At 53.1% G+C, this 23836-nt stretch overlaps 1 protein-coding gene across 1 annotated transcript in view; it reads left to right on the top strand.

Annotated features, from left to right (window-relative positions):
- Positions 1-23836, top strand: part of LOC132027658 (gamma-2-syntrophin-like) — a 133706-nt gene that overhangs the window by 65115 nt on the left and 44755 nt on the right. The window contains 5 exon segments of the mRNA XM_059416421.1: positions 2579-2708; positions 12081-12168; positions 15277-15406; positions 16638-16668; positions 20329-20453. Of these exon segments, the coding sequence (XP_059272404.1) occupies positions 2579-2708; positions 12081-12168; positions 15277-15406; positions 16638-16668; positions 20329-20453 (504 nt within the window).

Here is a 23836-nt window from a genome sequence, read left to right as displayed (position 1 = left end):
GCGCTTGCCGGGAGCCGGCCCCTCCCCCCGGGGTCTATCTTCCCGTCGCTTTGGATTCACTTCTCCGCCGGTCCTACCTTTCAGAAAGTGGTTGTTTTTCTGTTTCCAGAATTGCTGTTCTTCTTCTCTTCGATCTGCCGATGGAATTTCAGGTGTTTTCAATCTTTAGATAAGCTCTCTAGCTGATCTCCGGCTAGCTGAAGTAGTCTCGGCCTGCTACTTCTCCGCCATCTTGACTCCTCCTAGACTCCTCTATGATTTTGATAGATTACTGCCTCACATGGAGGTCTTTTATCCATTTTGAGTTTATCTTTGTGTATGGTATAAGAGAATGGTCGGGTTTCATTCTTCTATACATAGCTGTCCAATTTTCCCAGCACCATTTATTGAAGAGACTTTCTCTTTTCCATTGGACATTCTTTCCTGCTTTGTCAGAGATTAGTTGACCATAGAGTTGAGGATCTGTATCTGGGCTCTCTGTTCCATCCATTGGTCTATGTTTCATGTGTCTGTGTTTCCTTGCCAGTACCATGTTGTCTTGGTGATCACAGCTTTGTAGTAAAGCTTGAAATCAGCTGACATGATCCCCCCCAGCTTTGTTTTTCTTTTTTCAACATTTCCTTGGTGATTCAGAGTCTTTTCTGGTTCCATACTGATTTTAGGATTCTTTGTTCCAGCACTTTGAAAAATGCTGGTGGAATTTGGATCGGGATGGCATTGAAAGTATAGATTGCTCAGGCAGTATAGACATTTTGATGATGTTTATTCTTTCGATCCATGAGCATGGAATGGTCTTCCATCTTTTTGTGTCTTCTTCAGTTTCTTTCATGAATGTTCTATATTTCCTCAAGTATAGACCCTTTACCTCTTTAGTGAGATTTGAAGTGATATGATATATTGACTCAGAGTAAAAACCGATATATTCAAATGTGTATTGCAATCCCTATCACCAATGAGGAGAGGTGGAGATAAAAAAGAATAATGAAAAAAAATGAACCCCTAAAAAGGAGAATATGTTCAACAAAGTAGAAAAAAATCCAAGAAGAAAAAATAACAAATTAGCAATAAGTAATTAAACCCAGGGACATGAGAATCACATTAAATATAAATGAAACAAACATTCCAATTAAAACATAGAAATTATCAGACTGAATTAGAAAGGCCCTTATTGCTGAAAATATTATTTAAATATTATTTAAACACAAAGGCACAGACTGGTGGGGATTAAGCGTGGAGTCGGTGTGGCCCGCAGTGTGTGGCTGCAGGCATGGGACTCCTGAATTACCTGTGCCGGTCATGGAGTCCTGACAGGTGCACCCACGGCACTCGGGTGAGAGGGTGGGCACAGGCCTTATTGCCTCTGCAAGCCACTAAGCCATATTAATTGGGGCAGAATGGAGAACTGAGCAATTCTGCGTTCCGCAGGAGGAGTGTCCGTCAGGTGGGGATTTGCTCCCAGGTGTGAGGCTTGCACTGGCCCTGCAGCTTCCTGCGGGGTTCAGAGGCCCCAGAAGGCTCACCTGGGCTCACCGTGCCTGTTGTCTGCTGAGCAGAGCCAGTGCAGGCTCTCCTGCATGGCCAGACCTTCACTCTGTTTGTCTCAGTGTCTCTCTGACCTCAGGGCTCAGCACCACTGAGGGCAGGTAGCCGGACATCCCGGAGTGGGAGCGAGGCCCAGGTGCCATGGGGGGACACTCCCGGCACGCCCCTTCCCCTCTGCTGGGCCCCCTGCCCTGGTCGAGGAGAGGGCATCGGGATACCCCAGAAAACCCACTTATCCATGAAGGGAGTCTCGTGGAGACCTGGTGTCTGTGGCCTGTGAGGCTGCACCGCAGGGTCTTCGGGAGGGTTTGCAGGCAGAGCCAGTGGCACTGAGTCAGGTGCAAGCTGGCCTGGAGCACTCACCCTTGTGCATGGCTGCTTTCGTTGTCCCTGCTGTGGGCTCCAGAGTGAATATTGAGGCAGCTGTCACCCCCCCCCCCAGAACCCAGACAGGAGCTTGGGGGGCCCTGTTGCCTGGAGCCCTCTTCTGACTGTGCTGCTGGTGGACACCCGCCAGGTGGGGTCATGACCCTGCTGGCCTGGGCTCTGTGCTTTCCACACACCTGTGTCGTCTGCAGGCACCGCACAGGCAGGAGCCACTCCCCGTACCCCCTGTGCCCCCCGGCCTCACTCTGTGCCCTGCCCACCAGACAGGGTGGCCTTGTGACCTGGACATGTGAATGTGCCCAGTACTAGCCGTTACTGTGTCTTGGACCCAGAGTCACTCTGCTGTGACACTGGAAGCGGGACGGGCCGTCCGGCCTCCTCAACTTAGCACCTTCCAGCTTCAGTCTCTCCCCATCGCTTCCCCTTCGACCTTCCTCTCCTTTGTGCCACGTTTGGTTCAACAAAGAAACAGTTCAGACTCTCATGGACATGCATCTGTTTCTTTCTAAACCTTTGAAGACCTTGTCACTTGCGGTTTTATCCTCTGGGTTGTACTGAGTGTGAGCTGGACAGGCAGGGGTTGGCCCCACACCACACCCCATGCCGACTCACTGCCCCTTGACCATTGGCTCTCCTTTGTTTTGCATAGGCGTCTTTGTCACATTCCTCACACATAACTAACAAACCAAAGTACGAGAAGCGCTGGCTAGACACCCTGTCCGTTCCTCTGTCTATGGCTCAAATCGCGAGGTAGCAGACTGGCACGGAAAAATTAAGATGTTTGACCATGGTCTAGAAGGCCACAAGCCCTGAGCACCGTTCATGACCCGGCTCTTCAGAGTCACGAGTGCTCCGGGGGCCTGGCTGCGGCCGGCTCTGGGTGGCTTGAGGAGCACCATTTAAGTCAGGACCTGAAGGAGCACTGATTGGAGCAGCCGCGGGTTTGCTGAGGGCAAGCGTTCTGTCTGGTGTGGACACGACTCTTGTTATGTCCTTGGGAAGCAGTGATTCGAAGAAGATCCGTGTATCCACTTGCAAATGTTTGCAGTTAGATGTCAGCAAGAGCGTATTCTTGTCCAAGCTGCAAACAGCCTCAGAAAAACTGCTTAAGCTCTGTGGGTCTCCTTGTCACCATCGATAAAGGGAGAGGCTGGACCAGCATCCACGGTCCAGGATGCTCCCTGGCATATGAGCCTGGTTAATTACTCAGCTTCAGAGATGCAAGGTGTATCCTCTGTGCCGTGGAGAGGCCAGCGAGCAAGTGGCCGGTGAATTTATTTCTATTTGCATGACAGGTGTGCAGAGAACCATGTGAGCCATGCATCTGTCAGCAAGGGAAGAGTTTACTGCTCTGACACTGAGCACTGACGTTGATACAACCTGTGTGCATGCCTGTGTGTGTGCACACCCACCGGAGGGTGTGTCACGTGTGTATGTCTGCGTGTGTGCACACCTGCCTGAGGGTGTGTCCATGTGAGTGTGTCTGCATGTGTGTGCATACCTCCCAGATTGTGTGCCTGTGTGCACCCATATGTGTGTGCTTGTGTACATGCCTGCCTGAGTGTGCACATGAGTGTGAACCTGTGTGTGCACATGCCTCCCTGAGCATGTGCCTCTGTGTGTACACACCTTTTGTGAATGTGTCTGCATGAATGCCTGTGTGTGTGCATGCCTGCCTGAGGGTGTGTCCGTGTACGTGTGTCTGCATGTGTGCACGCCTGCCTGAGGGCGTGTCCGTGTGCATGTGCCTGCATGTGCGCACGCCTGCCTGAGGGGTGTCCATGTATGTGTGCCTGCATGCCTACACGTCTGCTGTGACTGTGTCTGTACGTGTGCTCATGTGTGAGGCGGGGGACAGGAGAGGCCTGCGTTGTCTTCATTCAGGGGAGGGAAAGTCTTCTACCGCTTTCCATAAGTGGTTATAATTTGATTTTCAGGGTTACCCGACATTAGCTGCACGGCCTTCTACAGTGAATGTGCACATCGTGAAAGAGGGCTTAGGACACCGTAGCATGAACAGCTGCTCTAGGTTTGGAATTTAAGTGTGTGGCCACCTTTGGGAAAGGTCAGTAGCCATGTAGTCAGAATGGCGGGCAGAGATGGACGGAAGTGTGGATAGGTGGGTGGACGATGGGCAGGCAGGTAGCTGGAGTCGGACTGACAGGTGGACAGCCGTGTGCACAGTGAGATGAGCAGCCCAGGTTCTTATGGCTGCAGACCCCGTGGAGCATGCCAAGGTATGGCTTTCTTACTACCTGTTTCCTTTTTGGAGCTGGTTCTTTGAGAGCTCATTCGGGGCTGGGTCCATGCTCTCTGGTCTCTGCCTACCCCTGTGGTTGGGTAAATGGCTCTTGGAAAATTAGGGCCACTGAATGTCACCAAGCACAGGCTGGCTGGTCGCTCTGCCATCTCTCGTGACAAAAGGAAGACACAAACCAGCCCCGAGACCTGGGGGGGCAGGTCAGCATGCTTATTTCTCACAGGCTGTGTCCTCAGTGATGCCTGCCGGGCGCGGGACAAAATGCCCCATCACAGAGCACAGGGCATTGTCTCTAGCGACAATACTTGCCATGTCCTACCAGCTTCTGTGGCTGTCTGGTGCAAGATGGGCTTCCTTCTTGGCCACAGAAGAGCCCGCCCCTGGGGCCACGGGCAAGTGCCCATGGGGATAGGGGCAGGGCACGGGATGGTACATGGCTGGGGCCACCCCCTGCCCTGTTCTGACAGGAATGCTGCTGAGCCCCCGCACATAGGGAGCCCTGGGACTCCTCATGAGACAAGAGCACGTTGTTCCCTGAAGGCTCTGGGTCTTAGCTTTGCTGACATTTTGGTGATTTGAAGCAAGATGTCAAGATGGGCAGGAAAGCACAATAAAGCAAAATATTGAATCAGGACTCAAACTGCATTTTATAAAATGTGATTGTCCTGTCACAGCTGACATGAATGCCCCTGATGGGGGGCTGAGAGGAGTCACAAGGCTTCTCTTCCCTGGGAGACCCTCTAGTCTGTCCCGATGCGAACAGACGAAATCCTGCAGTTCCGCTGTATTTTCTCCCAAAGGAGAAGATGAGAAGTATAAGGAACATGTTCAGAAAACACGTCCTGGATCAGTGTATTCTCTTTATAACAAATAATTTCAAATGAACCACTTTTAGAATCTTGGACGAAGTTAACCTGGGAAGGGTGCTCAGGCCATGAGTCAGAGCAGCTCTGAAACTCGGGCTCGGGAGGCAGGATGGCAGCACCAGCGGCCCCACGGCCATCATCGTGCAGCCCTGGGATCTCCTCTTCTGGAATCTTCCCTTTTCTATAGTCATTGCCTCAGTAATGGTTGAGGTTCCTGAATTTCCTCAAATTTTTTTGAAACGTTCTTTAAGGAGTAGATGCCAGTGTGAACCTATGTCATTCGCAATGAGTGTTTGAGGATAGGACCCCAGATGTCCTGGGGGGTGATGCTCCTTCCCTGTGGGCCCAGAGCCCGCAGGACGGCTCCACCAGAATCCCTGCTCCACTTGCAGTCAGGGGCGAAGCTGGAGCCCTGCTGGTAGGTACGTTATTGTCCCCATGGATGGACGTGGAATCGTGAGTCGCCATCCCCACAGGCGGGCACGGAATCATGGGTTATTGTGCATTGATTGTGTTCATGTGAGTGTCCCGGGTTTGGGTGGCCCCAGAGCAGACTATACCCGCTGCCCATGGATCCAGTGCACAGCGTGGGGCTGGGCCTCCTGGAAATTCAGAACTACTCCAAGCAGTGACTGATGTAAACAGTGCTGGTGGCTGGGACTCACTCCTGTCTGACACTGTCACCCTGATCCTGGGGGGGACCTGTCCCATCCACTGTGCGTGCCAAAGAGAAGGGCACCTGTCTCTGTGTCCCCATATCAAATGGCAGTTGCTCAAAGTGGCCAAAGTGACATCTGTCCTAACCGCCTCTGAGGACCACTGGCGGTGCCCACAGAGGTGAGCGCCACATCTGCAGGAGACACCATGCAGCCTCAGGTCCCCGACGTTGGCCTTGTTCTCCATGCAGGATGCACCCTGCAGGCTCGGCTCTGGTGCCAGAATTTAACAGGCTCCTGGGGTCTGAGATGAAAATGAACAGGAGGTGTTTATAGTAAGAAGAAAGGGTCTTCTGAGACGTGCTTGTCCTGGCCCTTCCTGGCAGCCAACGCCCATCCTGGCTCTCCACCCACAGTGCTGGTCTCTCAGCCAGAGCCCCTGGTCTGCCCATCCCGCCACAGGCTGTCCTCATGCCTCTGTCCTCACTGCCAATATACCGTCCTTTCCAGGCAACACGGGTACTGGAGGGACAGGCCCTTCCTGTGCTGAAAAGGAGCTGTGCCCTGAACAGCCAAATTCCCTCCTGGCACTCAGAGCAGCCCACAAGGGTCCTGGCTGCAGGGGTGTGGTCAGAGGGTCCACAGGCTCCCCAGCTGCTTGGGTGGGCAGGACTCCCACGTTTGCCTCCTGCCATGGGCCCTGACCCTGAGCCTGGGGGACTGCAGGATGAATTTGACCAGCTTTCTAACGACTTTCAGACCAAATCCAGGAAATTAGGTTCATTTGGGTTTCTATTCCTGCGTCTGCCTGGTAGGCAGGCCTGCGCATGCCTGCCGACCCCGTGGCTCCCCGGAACCTCAGAACCCGTGCACCACCCCTGCCCCTAGATGCCACCTGGCTCTTGCCCAGAGACCCAACCTCTCCGGAGCACAACTTTAGACCGAGACCCAAGCTCAGAGGTGTCCCGACCTGCTTTCAGATACACGGTGTCCCCCACCTTGTGGAGAGGCTCCAGGGGTCCTGAGGCAGTGCTGGCAGGGCGCAAACAGGCCCTGCATGTGAAGGTAAGACCCCCTCAGATGGATGCCTTGCCAGCCTCAGGCCTCGTGCTGCTGCGGCCAGTGCCGGGCCCAAGATGGGATCTGTGTCCCAGGGGAGAGCGCGCAGTGCTCACGTTCTGAGGGCCTGGGACTCCCAGCACTCTGCAGAGTCCGTCACACAGAAAACCAAGCGTGTATGCATGCAAAGCAGATGTCTGTGTAGTCATAACCTACAGATGTAACTGGACACTGTCCATGTGGCAGCCCACTGTCGTGAGAACCGAGACAGAGGAGCAGAGACTGGATTGTGTGTGTGCATGTGTGTGCTTCTGTGTGTGCACGTGTCCGTGTGCATGCGTGTACCTGGGCTCCTGTGGGTGTGCGTCTGTGTGCATGTGCACGTATGCACCTGTGCATGCATCTCCCAGTTGCTGGTGGCCTCAGGCACGCTGGTTGATCTCTGTGAGCTCCTGTGTCCTGTCTCTGTCAGCGACCACATCAGGACCTTCTGCGGGGAGTGGACAGAGACTGGAACCAGAGTGACTCGTTTTGCTCAGCACTTACTGCAAAGTCAGAGTAAGTGAGCATCAGTGGCTGTTTTTATCATGAGTTACATTGTCGTTTGTATGCTCTGTGGTTTCCTTTTTCTTCTCTTGAGCTTGTTAATGCTTTACCCTTAAAGACTCATGTGGGATTATGGAGAGAATCCATGCAGTTCTTGGAATCCATTAGCCGTTGTTGCCGGTCTGAGAACAGAAGCCGGGGGGCGGGTATGGCGGGCTGTGTTCTACCGTGTGACACTCCCCTGAAATGTTTCTTTTACTCATTTTTGTGCTTCCATAAAATCAGTACTATACTATCAGCCAGAAGGTTCTTTCTGGGGACAGAGTTTAACACCACGTGGACTAAGAAATTAGCACAAAGACCGTTTGCTGCCGCAGAGTGGAAAGGACGGTGGCCTTGAGAGACCGGCAGCTCCCGGGAATGTTTTTCTTTCCAGCTTGGGGTGCGGCCCAGGATGCATGCCGGGTGCACCTGCTGGGCAGCCACATTCAGAGCGAGCGGAGCTGCGTCCGTGTCAGCTGTGGGACGGGGTGCATCTGAGTTGCCCGCTCGTTTGCTGCAGGTCTGCTGAGCACTCTCGGAAGTGGGTACAGCCTCCACTTCTCCCTGACATGAGCCATCCCTGCGTGTCCTCAACCTCCTGTCTACACTGACGTCCGGGGCTGGCAAGGAATCACTTGGGCCGCGGGGTAGGTCTCGCACCTCTGCCCGGAGCCCGTGTCCCTTTCCATCCCATCCTAAGGACCACAGACAGTGCCTCTCCAGACGGGGTTTTCTCAGGAAGCATTTCTGGATGCCCTCTGTGCTGTGTGCTCACAGGGAGCCCTTCTGTCTGCAAATAGTGGGTGTGTTCAGTGGAACAGCAGTGAAGTTAGAGACTGAAAGTTTCACACCAAAAACTGCACCATATGGTCTGAAGCAGAGAGGGTCGTGAGTGCTGGGGGCATGGGGGCCACCGGGAAGGCATGAAGCATCTCATGGAGCCAGGGACTGGCCACCACAGGGTGTCTCTGACTCACGTGCATCCGTGCACACACTCGCAGATGCAGGCAGCCAGAGGCATTGGTTCCGGGGAGCCCAGACCACAAGTGTGTATGGAAGCGAGTGCTGCCTGGCTCTGCCGTGAGCTTTACGGTGCGGCTGTTCCACCTGCTTCAGCCCAGACATCCCAGGAGACAGAGATCTCACTGTGGACGAAGAGCGCCAGGGTTCCGGCAAGAACAGGACATCAGCCCAGCTCAGCGTTCACACGGCCAGTTTCTGCTGCTGCAGCCACTCCGCGTCGTCCTGGGAAAGCCGCCCCGGGTGCGGACAGGTCCAGGACTCCCAGCCGTGAACCGCTGGTGCCTCAGTGCCCACTAAGGCCCTGGAGTCCTGTCGGCCCTGCGTCCTCTGTGTCATGCTGACATGTCAGGAGCTGGGCTGTCTGGGAGATGTGCTTGCTGCATCCTTTTTAGCTGTGAAACCATGAGGTTGTGTTTGCTGAAGTGTGGCTCCCATACAGCGTCCTGGATTCCGACACAGGTGGCAGCTGTCTGACATCCTCACAAGTGGTCCTCCTGGCCAGTCACCCTGTGCCGCCATGCCACCGACTGAACTCGTGCGTGTCCCTCTGTCCCTGTCACCTCCTTGTCTCCCTCCCTTGGCCACCACCAGGTCGTTTTCTGTATCTGTGGGTCTGTTCCTGTTGTAACGATTTGTTTCTCACTTGTTTCGTGTTTTAGGGCCCACATTTAAGTGAAATTCTACAGTATTGTCTCTCTCTGACTTAGGTCACTGAACGTAACGTTCTCAGGGTCTTTCCAGGTTGTCACAAAAGGCAAAGCCCCTTCTGCGGCTGAGCAGGGTTCTGCCGTGTGTATGTAAAGCGTCTGCGTTACCTGTTCCTCGACCTTTGGACGCCTTTCATGTCCTGACAGATGTGAACGACACCGCAGTGCCCCTTGGGGAGTACGTGCCCCTCCACGTCAGTGCTTTTGTTTCTTTTGTATGAGCACATCTACTTGTGCGATGGCCGGGTCTCAGGGTAGCCCTGTTTTCAGCTTTTTGAGGAACCCCCACACTGTTCTCCGGAGCAGCTGCACCAGCTCGCATCCCCACCTGCAGCGCCGGGGGCCCCTGTCCTCACATCCTCGCCGGCGTAGGGGCTCCTGTCTTCTTGACTCTGGCCTTTCTGGCGGGTGCGAGGGCACATCTCGTCAGTTTCGGTTTGTGTTTTCCTGATGGTGTGATGCCGGGCCTCCTTCCGTCTGCCTGTCGGCTGGCGCGTGTCTTTGGAGAGAAGTCTCTTCAGGTCTGTCCATTTTTTAATTGAACAAACGCATGATTTTGTCACGTGACACCTTGATATCTGAGATCGCTCTGGTGTCCCAACCCCCACCCTGTTTTGGGGTTGAAGAAACAAGACACAGGAGCTCACTTAGCATCTGGCTTAAGGCACCCACTGCTCATTGCTTCTCTGTCTACGGCCAGAAAGTGCAGCTCCCACCCACGTTCCACGGGATATCTTGGACAACTTTCGCTGCTTGATTCACACTAGGCCATGTGACCCAGCTGTTGTCTCGATTATGAGGTTTTATTCTTTGAAATGGAAGGAGGACACAGCCAGTGAGGTGAGCATGTGCGCATGGTGTGTGGTGCTGCTCTTGGCACACGGGACTCAGCCGGCAGACAGACGGGAAGTGCAGTGGTGTCTTTGGGGGTGGCAGCTGGAGGGTTCAGGGGACATTTATGAGGACAGGCTTGTGCTGGGGCTACGTGTTCAGCCGGTCTGTGTGTAGTCTGTGCTCACGTGGGTGCCATGGGGTGGGTGCCGGGCTGCTTTGGGGACGGTCACTGCTCTGATGACTTTGGGTATTTGTGCTTTTATGGAGTAAAATGTGTGTGACAGTTTTGTTTCCATAGGTCGAGGGGTTCCCTGCCCAGAGCACGGATCTGGAAGGAGCTGGGTGGGGCTTGTTAGCTGCCCACCTGGGTGGGGGACGTGGCCTCCTGATGCCACTCTGGGAAACAGAAACACTAACACCTGTTTTTTAAGATTGCTGAGAGGAGAAATATGTTAAAATTGTGACTCACTTAGCACAGGGTCTGGCATGAAGCCAGACCTGAACAAGTGATCCCATCAAGGTCTCCTTCTAGCCGCTGCCATTCTGGTTTCAGGTACCATGTGGGAACCACTCCTGCTCTGGGGCGTCCTTGTCCGCCCAGATGGCAGCTCACGTGCCCAGGAACACATGTGCTGGAAGAGGCACCTGCCACCCACTGCAGCGTCTGGGTCCCATCGCTGGGTTTTCAGTCTTTAAGTGCCTGTCACCTTCTAGATGGGCTGATGCCTCTCCAAGCTGGGTAACGGATCTCACGGCGCAGCCCCAAGGCCATCGCACGTCTGGGAGCCAGAGCTGGGCTGGGTCTGGAGTGCAGGGGGCTCTTGCATCCGCCAGGGGCTCTGCCGCAGGCGTGCTGGCCATCACGCCACGTGTTCTCAGGCAACAGGTGTTCCCGCCCCTATGACATGCAGGCACCCTTGGGAACGCGGGTGGCGGTGAGCAACACCCAGGACCTGTGTTCTCGTGGAGCAGAGCCTCTGCTCGGACACGGGGCGGGAGGCAGGCAGACCTTCTCGGTGTCCCTAGGGTCCTCGGCGTTCTGTTTTCTCACCGTTCCTCCCTCCATGGGACCCCCTGCTGGTTTCTGCATGGGCCCCTCCGCAGGACCGGGGGCTGGAGGACCCAGGCCTGGTCTCAGGACGGTGACAGAAGGTGACACAGGAGGACGCCAAGTTGCTCTCTTAGGCACCATAAGGGAGAAGTTAGCTTTCTCTGATGGACCCACTCAACTGGTGAGCTCAACTGAGCACTTTCTCTGTGCCCTGAGTTTTCCAGGAATAGGGACTTTTCGTGAACAAACTGGTGCAGGGAAAATGCTGCCCAGACTCAAATTTTTGGTCTGTATTGATATTTAACATGGAGCCCTTAGAAATGCCGCTGCCAGATGGGAAGAGAAGGAAGAAAATATTTCTCTGGCTTCCATGAAAAAATTATGCCAATGCTACAGAGGTGGTCTTGAAATACAATATAAGAAAGCAAATTTGAAGATTTTATGAAGTCTGAGAGGTACACACATTCTCTTCTCATTCTGTCTAACTCTCCGTCATCAGCAAAATAAACACACGCCCTGCCCCAGCTGCAAAGTGTGGGGCCCCGGGCTCCACAAAGGATGTGGGTGCTGTCCATCCCCCACCCCGGGTTCCTGCCCAGGTGCGGGGAGATGGGGGCACTCCTCTCTGGTCCCCAACCTCCCCATTGATGACGCATGTGGACGTGGCTTGGTGTCTTCCTGGGTAAGCATTTCCTGCTGATCCTAAAACCTCATGCAGGACGGTCACAGGATGCGCTGAGCCTGAGTGGCGGTGTCTGTGATTTTCAGCTCTGATGATGACCTTGACCATCTGGATGAAACCCCAAAAAGGCAGAACAGATGCTCTGAGTCCAGAGCTGTGAGGCCGGCTTCCTCCTACGTGCCATGGGAGGGGTGACATTGACAAGCTCAAACTCGCTGCCCGAGAACACGGAGAACCTAAATCCTGAATTTGGCCGAGGACGAGAAGGGACGCCTGTCATTCTGGCAGGCCCGAACGTTCACATAAGTGCCTCTCGGTACTGCTGCCCTCGCAACAGCGAGCCCGAGTGTACGTGCCATCTCGCACATCACTAAATCACGTGTGTCCTCAGCATGAATACCCCTGGCGGCCCTTCTGTGTGACAGCCAGTCTGCGTGGTCTCTGCCACGAGTTCGTGTCTGAGTGCCAGTGTTTACACGGGACCGCGATTGGCAGCAGCCTTCCCCCGTGCAGGTGTGCTGTGGCTTGATGGGCATCGTGAAGGTCATCATGTGGACAAGGAGGACGGACCTCGGAGGTTAAGGGTCCAGCGTGCCTGAAATGTGCACTCAGAACACATGGCCCTCCTGGTGGAACCAACTCTGCACGAGGCTTCGTGGAAGTCTTTGTCAGACCAAGGGCACTCCTCTGGGTCCAGGCCACGAGGAAGAGTGGAGAGAGTGGGGAGGCTGTGCTGTGGGTCCCTGGGGTTAAACAGGACACGGCAGGAGCCGACTGAACAGTGATGTGCACACGGTGAGTCCTAGAGTGACCGACCCTCTGTTGTACACGTAGTGTATGAAAGTTACGCTAATTGTTAACTCATCCTTTATTACCAGCTCTGCTGGGCATCACCCAGCCTCTGGCTAGTGACTAGCAAGTACGTCACATGCGTGTCCCATGTCTGCAGCACATGAGCCTGGATGTCGTGCATGTCTCCATCATGTGGGCCCAGCAACACGGCATAGCTCCCTTGGTCCTACAATGGCTCTTTACATGATCTGCAGTGAGGGAGGAGACGAGGGGATCCTGTCCTTCGTAATCCCCTTGTCACCGTCTGGGTGCACTCCCCTGTGCATTCACTTCCCCTACAGGACCCACCTTCAGCTCCCTGTCTCCATCCCTAATCCCAGAGAGGGTTTCAGGAGCACCAGACTCTGTTTCCTCCATTCATCTCCAAGCTGGATGGGGTGGCAGGGGCAGCACGGGGCTGGGTGGACCCACTTGGGCGCTGAGCATGGGGAACACGCTGTCCCTCTGTCTCCTGGCATCTTGGCCTCCTGGCTTCTGCTGGAGGTTGGCTGGGAGGTTTGGGGATTCCTCCCAATTACCAGTTGCTGTTCTCCTGCTGCTTTGAGATGTGTCCCTTGTCTTTGATTCTCAGCATGTTGACCTGAGGTGTCCGTTGTGGATGTGAATCCCCGTTTGGATCCCAGGACCTGCTCAGCGTGCAGACCAGCAGTTCTCAGAATGGTCTGGAAGGGCTCTGGCCACTGCCTCTTGGGACATTTGGTCTGTCCTAGGTCTTGGCTCCTGCTGGGGCTCCCGGCGGGGTCTCCTGCTTCTTGGTGTCCCCAGTGGGTGTCTTCTTTCTCTGGGCTACACAGACTCTGCCAGCCAGCCTTGCTCATCCTTCCCTCTGGACAAACCTGGCTCCAGCCTCTCCAGTAAATCCTCCTTCACAGTTCTTATACTTGTTACGTCTAGGGACCCGCTGGCCCTTCCCGCACAGTCCCCCACATGGGGGACTGCTATTGGATGAGCTGCTTCAGACACGGTTTCCTTAGTCCCCGGAATGTCCCCGTGATGGCTGTTTGCACACCTTCCTGTGCGAGGTAACTTCTAGCCACATGCACCAGTCACACTGTCCCCTGTCCAGCCCCCTGCGTCCTCAGCCCCACCGCATCCAGGGCTTATCACTGTAACTTGTGTGGGAATCTGTCCTTGCTGGCTGGACATTATAGCACAGTGGATGTGCTCAGGGACAACCCGTTGGCTGTGTAACTGGTCACCTTGGGATGACAGGGTCACCCAGGTGTCAAACCACTAATTTTCACATGAGTGGCCTGTGGCTCTCAACCAAGCTCTGTGGCCTAATGGCTCCATAGAATAATGCAGTCAAATCAGTTCCTTTGAAGGGACAGTTTCGGGGCTGGTGTTTGGGACTCGTCCTCACCATGACCTCGCCTGCTTCTGCGAGGGCCCCTCCCTGGGAATGACTCTGGGCTCTACTGCAAACAAGGTCAGTGTCTTTGCAAATCCCTCAGGAGCCAGAGCTTTTGTGCCTTGTTTTCCCCAAAGCAGGAGGTAGGGATGGTGATGCTTATCTGTCAGTGAGCCTTGTGCTGGGACACAGGCAGTGACGACTGGGGTAGACCCTGGGGGTATGCGGGGGAGCAGATGCGAGGTCGGACCTGAGGTCAGGGTCAGGGGCAGACACAAGGTCGGGGCCACCTGTGTGCACCACAGGGGGAGGACGGTCTGCTCTGTGGACTCTCGGCTGAGAGCCCAAGAGAGGCTCTGTGGTGGCCCCTGCCCACCCCTCCTCTCAGGCCGTGTCTCTACTTAACAAAACCGTGGATACACTCACAGCTGAAATATTATCAACAGGTAGTGTAGACTTGTTACTTAAGATAACATGTCTGCTTCATCATTCGTTTTTTGAACTTCTCAGTATCTGCTTAAGGGCATGATGGTCCAGGCTCCAGGGTTAAGACACACGGTTTTCCTAAGGAGAAGGGGACAGGAACACAGAGGACAATAGTGGTGTCAGCTAGGCTTCCCACTTCGGGTGTAAGCAGCAGACACTTAGCTCTCACACTTCCCGAGGCTGGAAGTCCCCATGGTCCCCGCACCGGTCCCTGCTGGTCACAGCTGCTTCTGGCGGGCAGACAGCCCAGCGTGGAGTGCTCCCAGGGTGGTGAGGGAGCTGGGGAGTCTCTTCCCATAAGGGCATCAGTCCTGCGGGATCAATGCCCCACCCGACCAGGGCACTGAGCACTAATTCCGTCCTAGAGGCACCCCCATCTCCAGAGACATCCATGCTGATGAGATGAATGTGGGGACACGAGTCAGCTGACCACAGAATGACACGAGGGGTATCTTTGAAGAAGGCTTCCCATGATAAGGAGGAATTACTGAAAAGACATTGTCCTGCTGTTATGAATAGTTTGACAGGAGGGTTTGTGGCACCTTGACTTTTATAAAAAAAAAAAAAAAAAAGAAAGAACCAACTTGTTGGAAAGCTCCACTGTAAACCAGAAATGTGTGCCTGTCATAAAATAGTGTCAGTGTTGGGTAACGATGATGTCTGACTTTGTCAAGAGCTTCAAATGCCTCAATAAGTGGTCTCGGAAAGAAGTATCGCTGAGGACTCCTTAGAGCAAGGATTCTAAAATCCCTGGACGAGTGATAGTCATTTCCTACACAAATTGGCTCTCCTAATTTTTAGTGAATTAGAAAGAACTGTTAGTGACAGATTTCCAAGTTCTGAACTTACCGTGGGGACCGTCTCCCCGTGGGGCTCTGGGCAGTGGGGAGGCTCTCGGGCCGGTGTCACAGCATGGCCCCCTCTTCCCGCAGGTCCGGTATGTTCAAGGTGCTGGCTCTGGACGGGGTCATCACGGGCGTCCTGCAGTTTCCTATGGCCCGGGACAGCACCGACTGGCTGAGAGCGGTGTCTGCAAACATCTGTGACCTGACCTTGCAGAGAGTGAGCTGGCTTCTGGACTTTCTGCTTTTGCACTTAATCCACAAAAATGATGGATATTTTTTGTTATTTATGATTAGCCCTAAAATGACTGATTTTATGATTAAACAAGGAAGTACATACTTTTTTCAACATACCACATCTTTGACTAAAATAAGTTCAAAATTAAGTCCTCCAGATATCTCCTGAGGGAGAGTCTGGGTCCGATCAGACCTGTGGGTGCCCTCCCCATCCCTTTCTCTCCCTCCTTTGGCCCATGCACAAGCACAGACCCTTTCACGTACATGTAACAGCATGGATGTGTTCCCTGGTGCGGGGCTGTAACGTGGGGAGCCTAACGCAATGGAAGGCAGACGCCCCGTAGCGTATGAGGACAAGACCTCCCCGACCAAGATTACTTCCCCGATTCCCAGTGCAAGCTTCCAGGACGGAGAACGTGTCCCATCTCCTTGGGTGATCTGTTCGATGTTTTGAAATAAAAAACACAACCGGCTGGGAGTCAGGGTCAAAGTAAGAGTAAGTTCCCCCCGGAACCACCGTGTACTGGCAGGGAGCTGTAGGCTCCCGGAAGGACTTGCTCGTGGCCACAGTGGCCTTTGATCAGTTGCCTCCCAGGTGACCTGCCCAGGAACTGTTTTTGTGTCCCCCACTCCACCAGCTGCCACAACCCCACTGCCCGTTCCCACCTTGCTACCCATTCCCTGCCCTGTCTGCCGGTCCCCCACCCTACCACCTGTCCCCCTGCCCCACAGCGAGAGCACGGGAGCCCCTGTGGTCAGTGCAGTGTCACACCTTCTCGCTGGCGGCCAGAGCCCAGGGAAGAAAGCTGCCGGGTGGTCTGGAGCCACGCTCTGGCCTGCATGCTCAGCGGCCACACAAACACTGCTACTTCGCAAGGTTTCTGGAGAGCGACGCGAAGGACACGCATGATGTGTGAGATGCAGGGACTTCTCCCCATTTTCTTCAGATGTTGAAATCTAGGCATCACTGGTCCATGACTTCACTCACACAAAATGCTGATGGTTAGAAAGAATAAGTATTAGTTGTGGGTTTTTTCTTCTCTGTGAGCATTGCAGCTGTACATGGTTTGGTTTTTAGGGAAGAAATGCTTCATAGAAGAACTTGTTCCCGAGGACAAGTCCTGCTGCTAATTAAGATCAGTTGCCGATCCGACAGGTGGAAATCACCTCATCAGTGTCTTGTCCTACTGACCCCATCGTCCCTCTCTCTGCAGATGTGGATGGCGAATTGGTGCTGTTCCCCCTGACCAGGTAGGTCCTGCGTTCTTGTCAATCTAACCACCAGTCTCCCAAAGTAGCTTCTCCTGGCTCAGAGGCTCGATTTGGGGATTTGGGTAGAGGTCAGTGTCCCCAGCCTCGAGTAGGAGGAATCGCTCTGGTCCCCTGTCAGGTTATGACTGAGCTCTCAGCAGCTGCGATTTCTGAGGAAACGAGGTTAAACAATCGTGTAGGTGAGACCGTGTAAGCTGGGAGGCGTTTTACTTGGAGACAAACCTGTATATCTAGAACCTTAAGCACCGTGTAACACTCCTAGACAGCATCCCCACCAGGACAGCTTGCCCTGAGGAGCACATTGGCCAACAGATGTCACTGAGGATGGGCGGGAGATCCCCCCCCCCCCGGCAGGCAGCTTCCCTGCACGGACCAAAGCTTCCAGCGGGCTGCCTCGTGGGGGTCCACAGCTCATTCCTTCTCTGAGCAGGGCCAGCCGCTGGCAAATGACTCCTGATTTGGGGCTCCTGCTCCCCGGTCGCCGGGTCTGTAAATGCATAGGGAGGGGCTGATCATAAATTTAGAAAAATGTTACAAGAAATAAAATTTACATCCAGAACCACTTTCCTGAGCATTTCTTCCCTAATCACAGAAGGTTGACTAGAGAATTAGAACACAGCCACGGGGCTGCACCTTCCCTTACGTGGAAGACGCCTCGGGCTTTCCCAGTGTCAGGAGGGATCCGGTCTGGAAACCAAAGCCTGTTCTGTTTTAATTTGAGTCACCAGAGAGTTGGGAAATGGGGTTCAAAGAAACAGAACTCCAAATACTGAGAACATGAAGTAATTAGGGCTCGGAGACCCCGAGACCAGGGGGTAACCTTGATCTCACGTTATCTCAGTGAAGTTTTGCCACACATTAAACCATGACCGTGTCATGTCCGCCTGTCTGCATTCTGATCCCAAGTAATGCCTTTCCTGGTGGCATAATTTGGCCAGACTAACATCTGAGATGTCATTTTTTCATCCATAAAGTAAAAGACCTATAGCAGGTAGAGACTTTTTTCTAACTTGAAATTTTTTTTTCTTTTAGCATCTTTATTTTATTTTATTTTTCATGTTCCAAAATCCATTGTTTATGCACCCTACCCAGGACTCCATGCACTCTGTGCCTTCCACAATACTCCCCACCAGCCTCACCCAACCTCCCACACGCTCCCCTCCAAAACCCTCAGTTTGTTTCTCAGAGTCCACAGTCTCTCATGGTTTGTCTCCCTCTCCAATTTCTCCTAATCCATTTTTCCCTTTCTTCTCCTAATGTCCTCTGTGCTATTTCTTATGCTCCACAAATAAGTGAAACCATATTGACTCTCTCTGCTTGACTGATTTCACTCAGCATAAACTCCTCTAGTCCCGTCCATGTTGATACAAAAGTTGGGTATTCATCCTTTCTGATGGAGGCATAATACTCCATAGTGTATATGGACCACATCTTCCTTATCCATTCGTCCGTTGAAGGGCTTCTTGGCTCTTTCCACAGTTCGGTGACTGTGCCCATTGCTGCTATGAACATTGGGGTATGGATGGCCCTTCTTTTCACTCCATCTGTATCTTTGGGGCAAATACCCAGTAGTCAGGTTCATAGGGAAGCTCTATTTTTAATTTGTTGAGGAATCTCCACACTGTTTTCCAAAGTAACTGCACCAACTTGCATTCCCACCAGCAATGTAAGAGGGTTCCCCTTTCTTCACATCTTCACATCCTCTCCAACACATGTTGTTTCCTGTGTCGTTGATTTTGGCCATTCTGACTGGTGTAAGGTGGTATCTCAGTGTGGTTTTGATTTAAATGTTTTTTTTTTTTCCCCTCAGGGGCTCAAATTAGTGTATTTGGAGAGGAAGATTAGAAATGAGAGTTACTGCACAGGCTTATGGAAGAACTGTGCCTGCCGTATCTCACTGGGCTTTATGGTAAAGGACTAGCTCACATTTTCCCTAAAACTGAACATTCTGTGTGTACTGTAGGAGTTCATATTTGTGACACTGGGCCTTTCAAGAATGAGAAGCCATGCTTTTCTCATTCTAAACAGTTTGTTTCTCATATTGGTAATTAGCAAAGACATAATATTTGAATAAATATTTGAAAAAATATTATGTATTTGGGAACCTTTGAAATTCGCAAAAAACAAATATAAAATAGGATTAGAAGATCATACAAAAGGCCTGGGGTATAGATTTTTTTTTTTTTAGATTCTTGTGTTTAGTGAGTAAGATAACTGTGTCCTTCGCCATCTGAGCAGACGCCTGTCCTTTTGGGATGACAAGCAGCCTGAGAGGACGGGCATGTATTTGAAATTGTCCCATGCACACTGGAACCCCTGTTCCCTGCAAAGGTAGCAGGTCCTCCTGTGTATTTCCGAACTAAATTTCATCTGGGAAATCTGAATTCAAGGGAAACATGCATGTCTTCCTCACCAAATCCAAAAGAAACTAAATCTGAGGTGTGCGGTCTTGTTCTGTGTAAAGGTCAAGCTGTACGGCGTTATCTGATGGGCACTTTGGTAATCATCTGACTCAGTCAAGTGATAAAGGAAGACTTTCCTATAGAAAGGGCATCTGAAAAGATAAATGAAAACATCTCACTTATCATAATGGTTATGCCCTCTGAATTTAATTATGATGATGTCACCAGGGAGGTGTTCATGAAATCATAATATACGTTTCTTGGGACATGTAATAAGCCATCGGAAAATTCATAATGTAAAAGATAAAATTAGCTGACCTTAAAATTATTTATGAACTGCGTATACCTAAAAAAGATTCATAATGCAGGGAGTATTTCCAGCAATATCTAAGCTATGATGTATCTCTTTGCTAATCGACCTAGAGAGAATTAAATTACACACGGAATGTCTTAAAGTTCATGTGCAGTTTATAGACATTCCCGATTGTGAATGATCTGATTTTTATATAATTTCTTTCTGTAAAATTCCATCTGGCACCCTGACCCAGGCCCTCTTTCGCCAGGAGTGGAAGTGAGAGTTGTCAGGGTTTATTCCGCAAACCGCAGCAGAGGGGACGGCCCCCTGAGCCTGGGCCAGGCAATCCCTGTAGCACTGTGCTTGCCCCGCCGCGCCCCCACCTCGAGGCAGCTCTGAGGTCAGGTGTACTGAGCAAGTCGTTTGAAGCTTTCCTCCCTGCCATACCGCAGCATTATGTTTCCGGGTCAGACACAGGGACTGACATTTGTTTGGAATCCTGCCCCCAATGCGTCAGCCATATTACTGTTTCGCTGACGTTTCGAACGTTGTTGTGATTTGTTACAGCTGGTGTAAAGAAAATCAGTTTTTCCACTCAGGCCAACTCTGTGTTTGCTGCAGCGACCGGGAGGCCTGCAAGTCACAACCTCATAGACAAGTTGGCAATCCGAGCCCCAAACAGAGTGTAATTTAATGCGGTGTTTTTAAACACCCACAGAGGGCACAACACTACTGTAGCCGGGGGGACCCATGGGGCGCTGATGCTCCCAGAGATGCTGCCGGCCCCTGGGGACCCACAGGGCCCCCACAGACGCTCATATCCGTCACCCTGGTTTGGGCAATAGGAAACCCGCTGCTTCTGAGCATGCCCACGGTCTGTCCCTTCTAGCCCCAAGGCACGCTCGCTATAGCTTGGGTTTAATTTCAAGGGTTTCCCTCTGCAGGTTGTGCATATGGGATGGGTCAGCGAGAGACTCGAAGGCACCAGCTCCTGTCACACCTTCCAATCCAGGCTCCTGGCCCTGAAAGGCTTGTGCCTCCACGTGTTCAGCTCTCCTCCCGTAAGGACGCTCTTCTGTCCAAGATGCCCAGGGCTGCTGCGAGAAGTGGGTGGGACGTGTGTCCACAGGAGGGCAGACACAGAGGGGCCGGTCCCCTGCTCCCCTGCTCACATGCCAGCCAACAGGGAGGCAGGGGCTGCAGAAGGCCATTCTCCGAGCATCAGACACAAAACAGAACTAAACCCTCCTCTTCATGTACTCTGAGTTACTGCCCCGAAGATTAGACTCAGGAGGTTACTCTGTCCTTCACGTCTCCCATGTCTTATTATAAGCCTACACCATAAGCCTAAGGCGAATTTCCAGAGTTCATGATCACACTGTCAAGCTATCACCAACCCTGTGGTGCCAGAAGGACCAGATAGAACGTGTGTGCCCTGCCCTCTATGGGGCTAAAGCAGCTTCTGGAACTCAGAACAGCCAGACCTGCTGGCCCTGGTGTGCGGAACCCAGATGCCAGCTGCCCGCAGAGTGGGTGGTGCTTTCTGCCACCAGAAGTAAACCAAAGGGTCTCCTCCCTATGAAGGCTGGGGCGCCATCCCCATCATCCGTGTGCGCTGCACCTGCTCATCTGCCCGTGGTCAGGGGACCTATACTTCGCATCCGTGTCCTGGCTGCTGTGGGTAAGACTCCACATTTCACCTCCCCACCAGCCGTCATGGTCCTACAGTCTGGGCTGGAGGGGCGTGTGGTGGGGCAAGCAGGGGCTGGTGTCGGGGGCTCACCTATGCTGACTTGTGGAGCACCGCTGTGAACCTAGCGCTTGGATGTCAGTCATGTCTCAGGAAGTGGTTTTAAAAATAAAAAATTATGAAAGGACATGATCATGTTTTCCCTTCAGGCATCAAGACGGTAGTGTAGGTTTTCAGTGATAAATACAGCTTTTTAATAAGGTTTTAAATTTGTAATAATTATAGATTTGTCAAAAGCTGAACATATAGTACAGAGAATTCCCATGTCCCAGACTCCCTGAAGGTTGGCACCAAGTGTGACTCTAGCATCTGGTGGGCACTAGAAATTCAGTAGCGAGTTCCCTAATAACGACCTCACAGGCCACCAGTCCTCCCTGCGTACCTGACACTCTCCTTCTGTGTCTGGAACAAGCAGGACACCACCAGGTTGCATGTGTTTTAATCAGCCAGTGCTGTGGCTTTACTGAGATTAAAGACTTACCTAAATAAAAAAAAAAAAAAAAATCCAAGAATTTTCCTCAAAACAAATGTACTTATTTTTTTAAACATTTGTTGCAGATGTGATATTACGTGATTTTGCCTGAGAAACACGCAGCAGGAGAGAACTTGAGCCCTAACACAGACACACAGACACACTAACCGTGGAGCTTACCTTGGGCTCAGCAGAAGCAGACATCTGCGGGGAGAGGGCGTGGGCTGGCGAACCCTGGGGAGGGGCCGTCTGTCCATGTCCTAATGGAGATGCTCACAGGCCCCTGTGACAAAGGGAGACTCGGGGCAGGCTCAGCCCTATGCTGGGTGGGAGGACGGGTCTCAGCCTCCCCTCCACCTGGTTTAGCATGAGCCTGGAGGCAGCCCTTGCAAGGCTCATGTCCAGGGCACAACCCCTCTTGCTCCCAGTTTTTCCCTGGGGATCATTGAGGTTTTCTGTGACATTTCTCCTCCCACTTCCTGAGGGCCCCGGGACTGACCACTGATCTTGGCACCCTGGTATCTCCAGGCACAGCTGGGTCGGAGAGCCTCAAGGTGCCCATGGTTCAAACAGCGTGGCCCTCCTGATCACAGAGTTGTCCCAGCATAATTTCTGTCAGCAATCACTTTTGTGTCCTGCATCCCAAGCTGTGGGAAGTGCCTCTGCCCGGGACAGCGCCCATGGCCTCCTGTCTTCTAAGGAAGAGCAGTTTCTAGTTAAAGATGATGTCATTTCCAGCCATGTTCAGTTACTGGTTTCTCCAAAGTTTCATGGAGGGCGCACACTTGGACATCTACCACGCTGTCCCTCACCCATGCATGGCCGTGCCGTGTGGCTGGAGGTGTGGGGTCTCTGAGCCTCCACCTGTCCGAGTGGGGATGCTGTGACATGCCCCACCATCTCCATGGAGGGAGAGCTGAGCAGAGCCATCTCTCGGATGCAGCTGGTCCATCCAGGTTCTCTGCCAGAGTTTGTGCAGATCTCTGCGGTGAGAGGAACTGAACTCGATGGCACGTCCAGAGACCTGGGTGGACGGGTGGCCGCTCCTGAGCTCAGATGGTGTTTGTGGCCCAAGAGGAAATGCACACGTGCAGAGTGCTCGCACGGCTTGGCCTGCCCCAGCCAGCCCTGCACAAATGTGACCTGGCGTATCCCATACTCAGTGGCGGGGACGGGACAATCAGCCCTGGTGCAAGTCGGGACCTGACCTGCATGCTTGCTCCCTGTGGGTGCACCTGCTGCTCCATCCCCCCGCCAGGGCTCACTGTGTCTCAGGCTCACCCAGTCTTCCTGCTTGCTCATGGTCTCTGCTGACTCTGTACCTACCGTGGGGCCCTTCTCTGTGGCCGCACTGGCTGGGGAGCCGGGCGACAGGCTTATGTACTCTCTTCCAACAGACTGGGATCAGGTCCAGGATGTGGGGATAATGCTGTGTGATCTTAGGCAGGTCACCGCCCTCTCTGGTCTGCTAGCACCCCAGCACACTGTGTCGGTTAGACTAGGTGACGGAGGCAAGTCCGGCCTCTGCTGGCCTGGAGAATGGCTCCACAGAGACCGCAGGGCTCTTCTCCTGTCCGGCCAGTGTCCGTTCCTGCCAGCCTCTGCAGAACTTGTATGTGTTCAAATCCAAGCCGCAGAGGGAACGTCTGACAGGCTGGCACGGCCCTTGAGTGCAGGTGAGGTGACTGCCCCGGGGAATCTGACACAGATGCTCTAGCCAGGGACCCCGGTGTGGTGGGTGGTGGACCCCCAGCGCTGACTCTGGGGAGGGCCTGGCTGTCCCAGCTCCATGCAGTGGGTTCCATGGTGCCGCTGTCCACTTCACCTGTAGCCGTGGTCACCAGCCAGACCTCTGTGGGACCTGGGGTCCTGCACCCAGTGGGCTTGCCCAGGAAAGGGCCTTGGCAGCAGCTGTGGAAACTGGGGTAAGCGCGTTAGGTGTCTTTCTATGGTGCTTCTCCCAAGTTGTGTTTGCTCCCCAAGGGGAGGGGTACAGCTGGCATTCACCACTTGTAACCCAGCAAGGCGCATGTGAAATTAATCCCAGCCTCCCAGAGACTCCTGCCAGCCAAGACAGCCCCGTCTGTGCATCCCCAGTCCTTCCAGTCTTCCAGCTAGAGACCCTTGTCCTGCTGGAGTCGGTGATGGGGAAGCGTCCCTGTACCTCTTTATCCCACTGTCCCGATTTCATTGTGGGTATTTATTTGATACACAGGAGAGGA

This window comes from Mustela nigripes, chromosome 12, assembly GCF_022355385.1.
Source record: "Mustela nigripes isolate SB6536 chromosome 12, MUSNIG.SB6536, whole genome shotgun sequence".
NCBI lineage: Eukaryota > Metazoa > Chordata > Mammalia > Carnivora > Mustelidae > Mustela > Mustela nigripes.
Note: the sequence above shows the minus strand (reverse complement) of the source record. Positions and strands in the feature narration are given on the sequence as shown.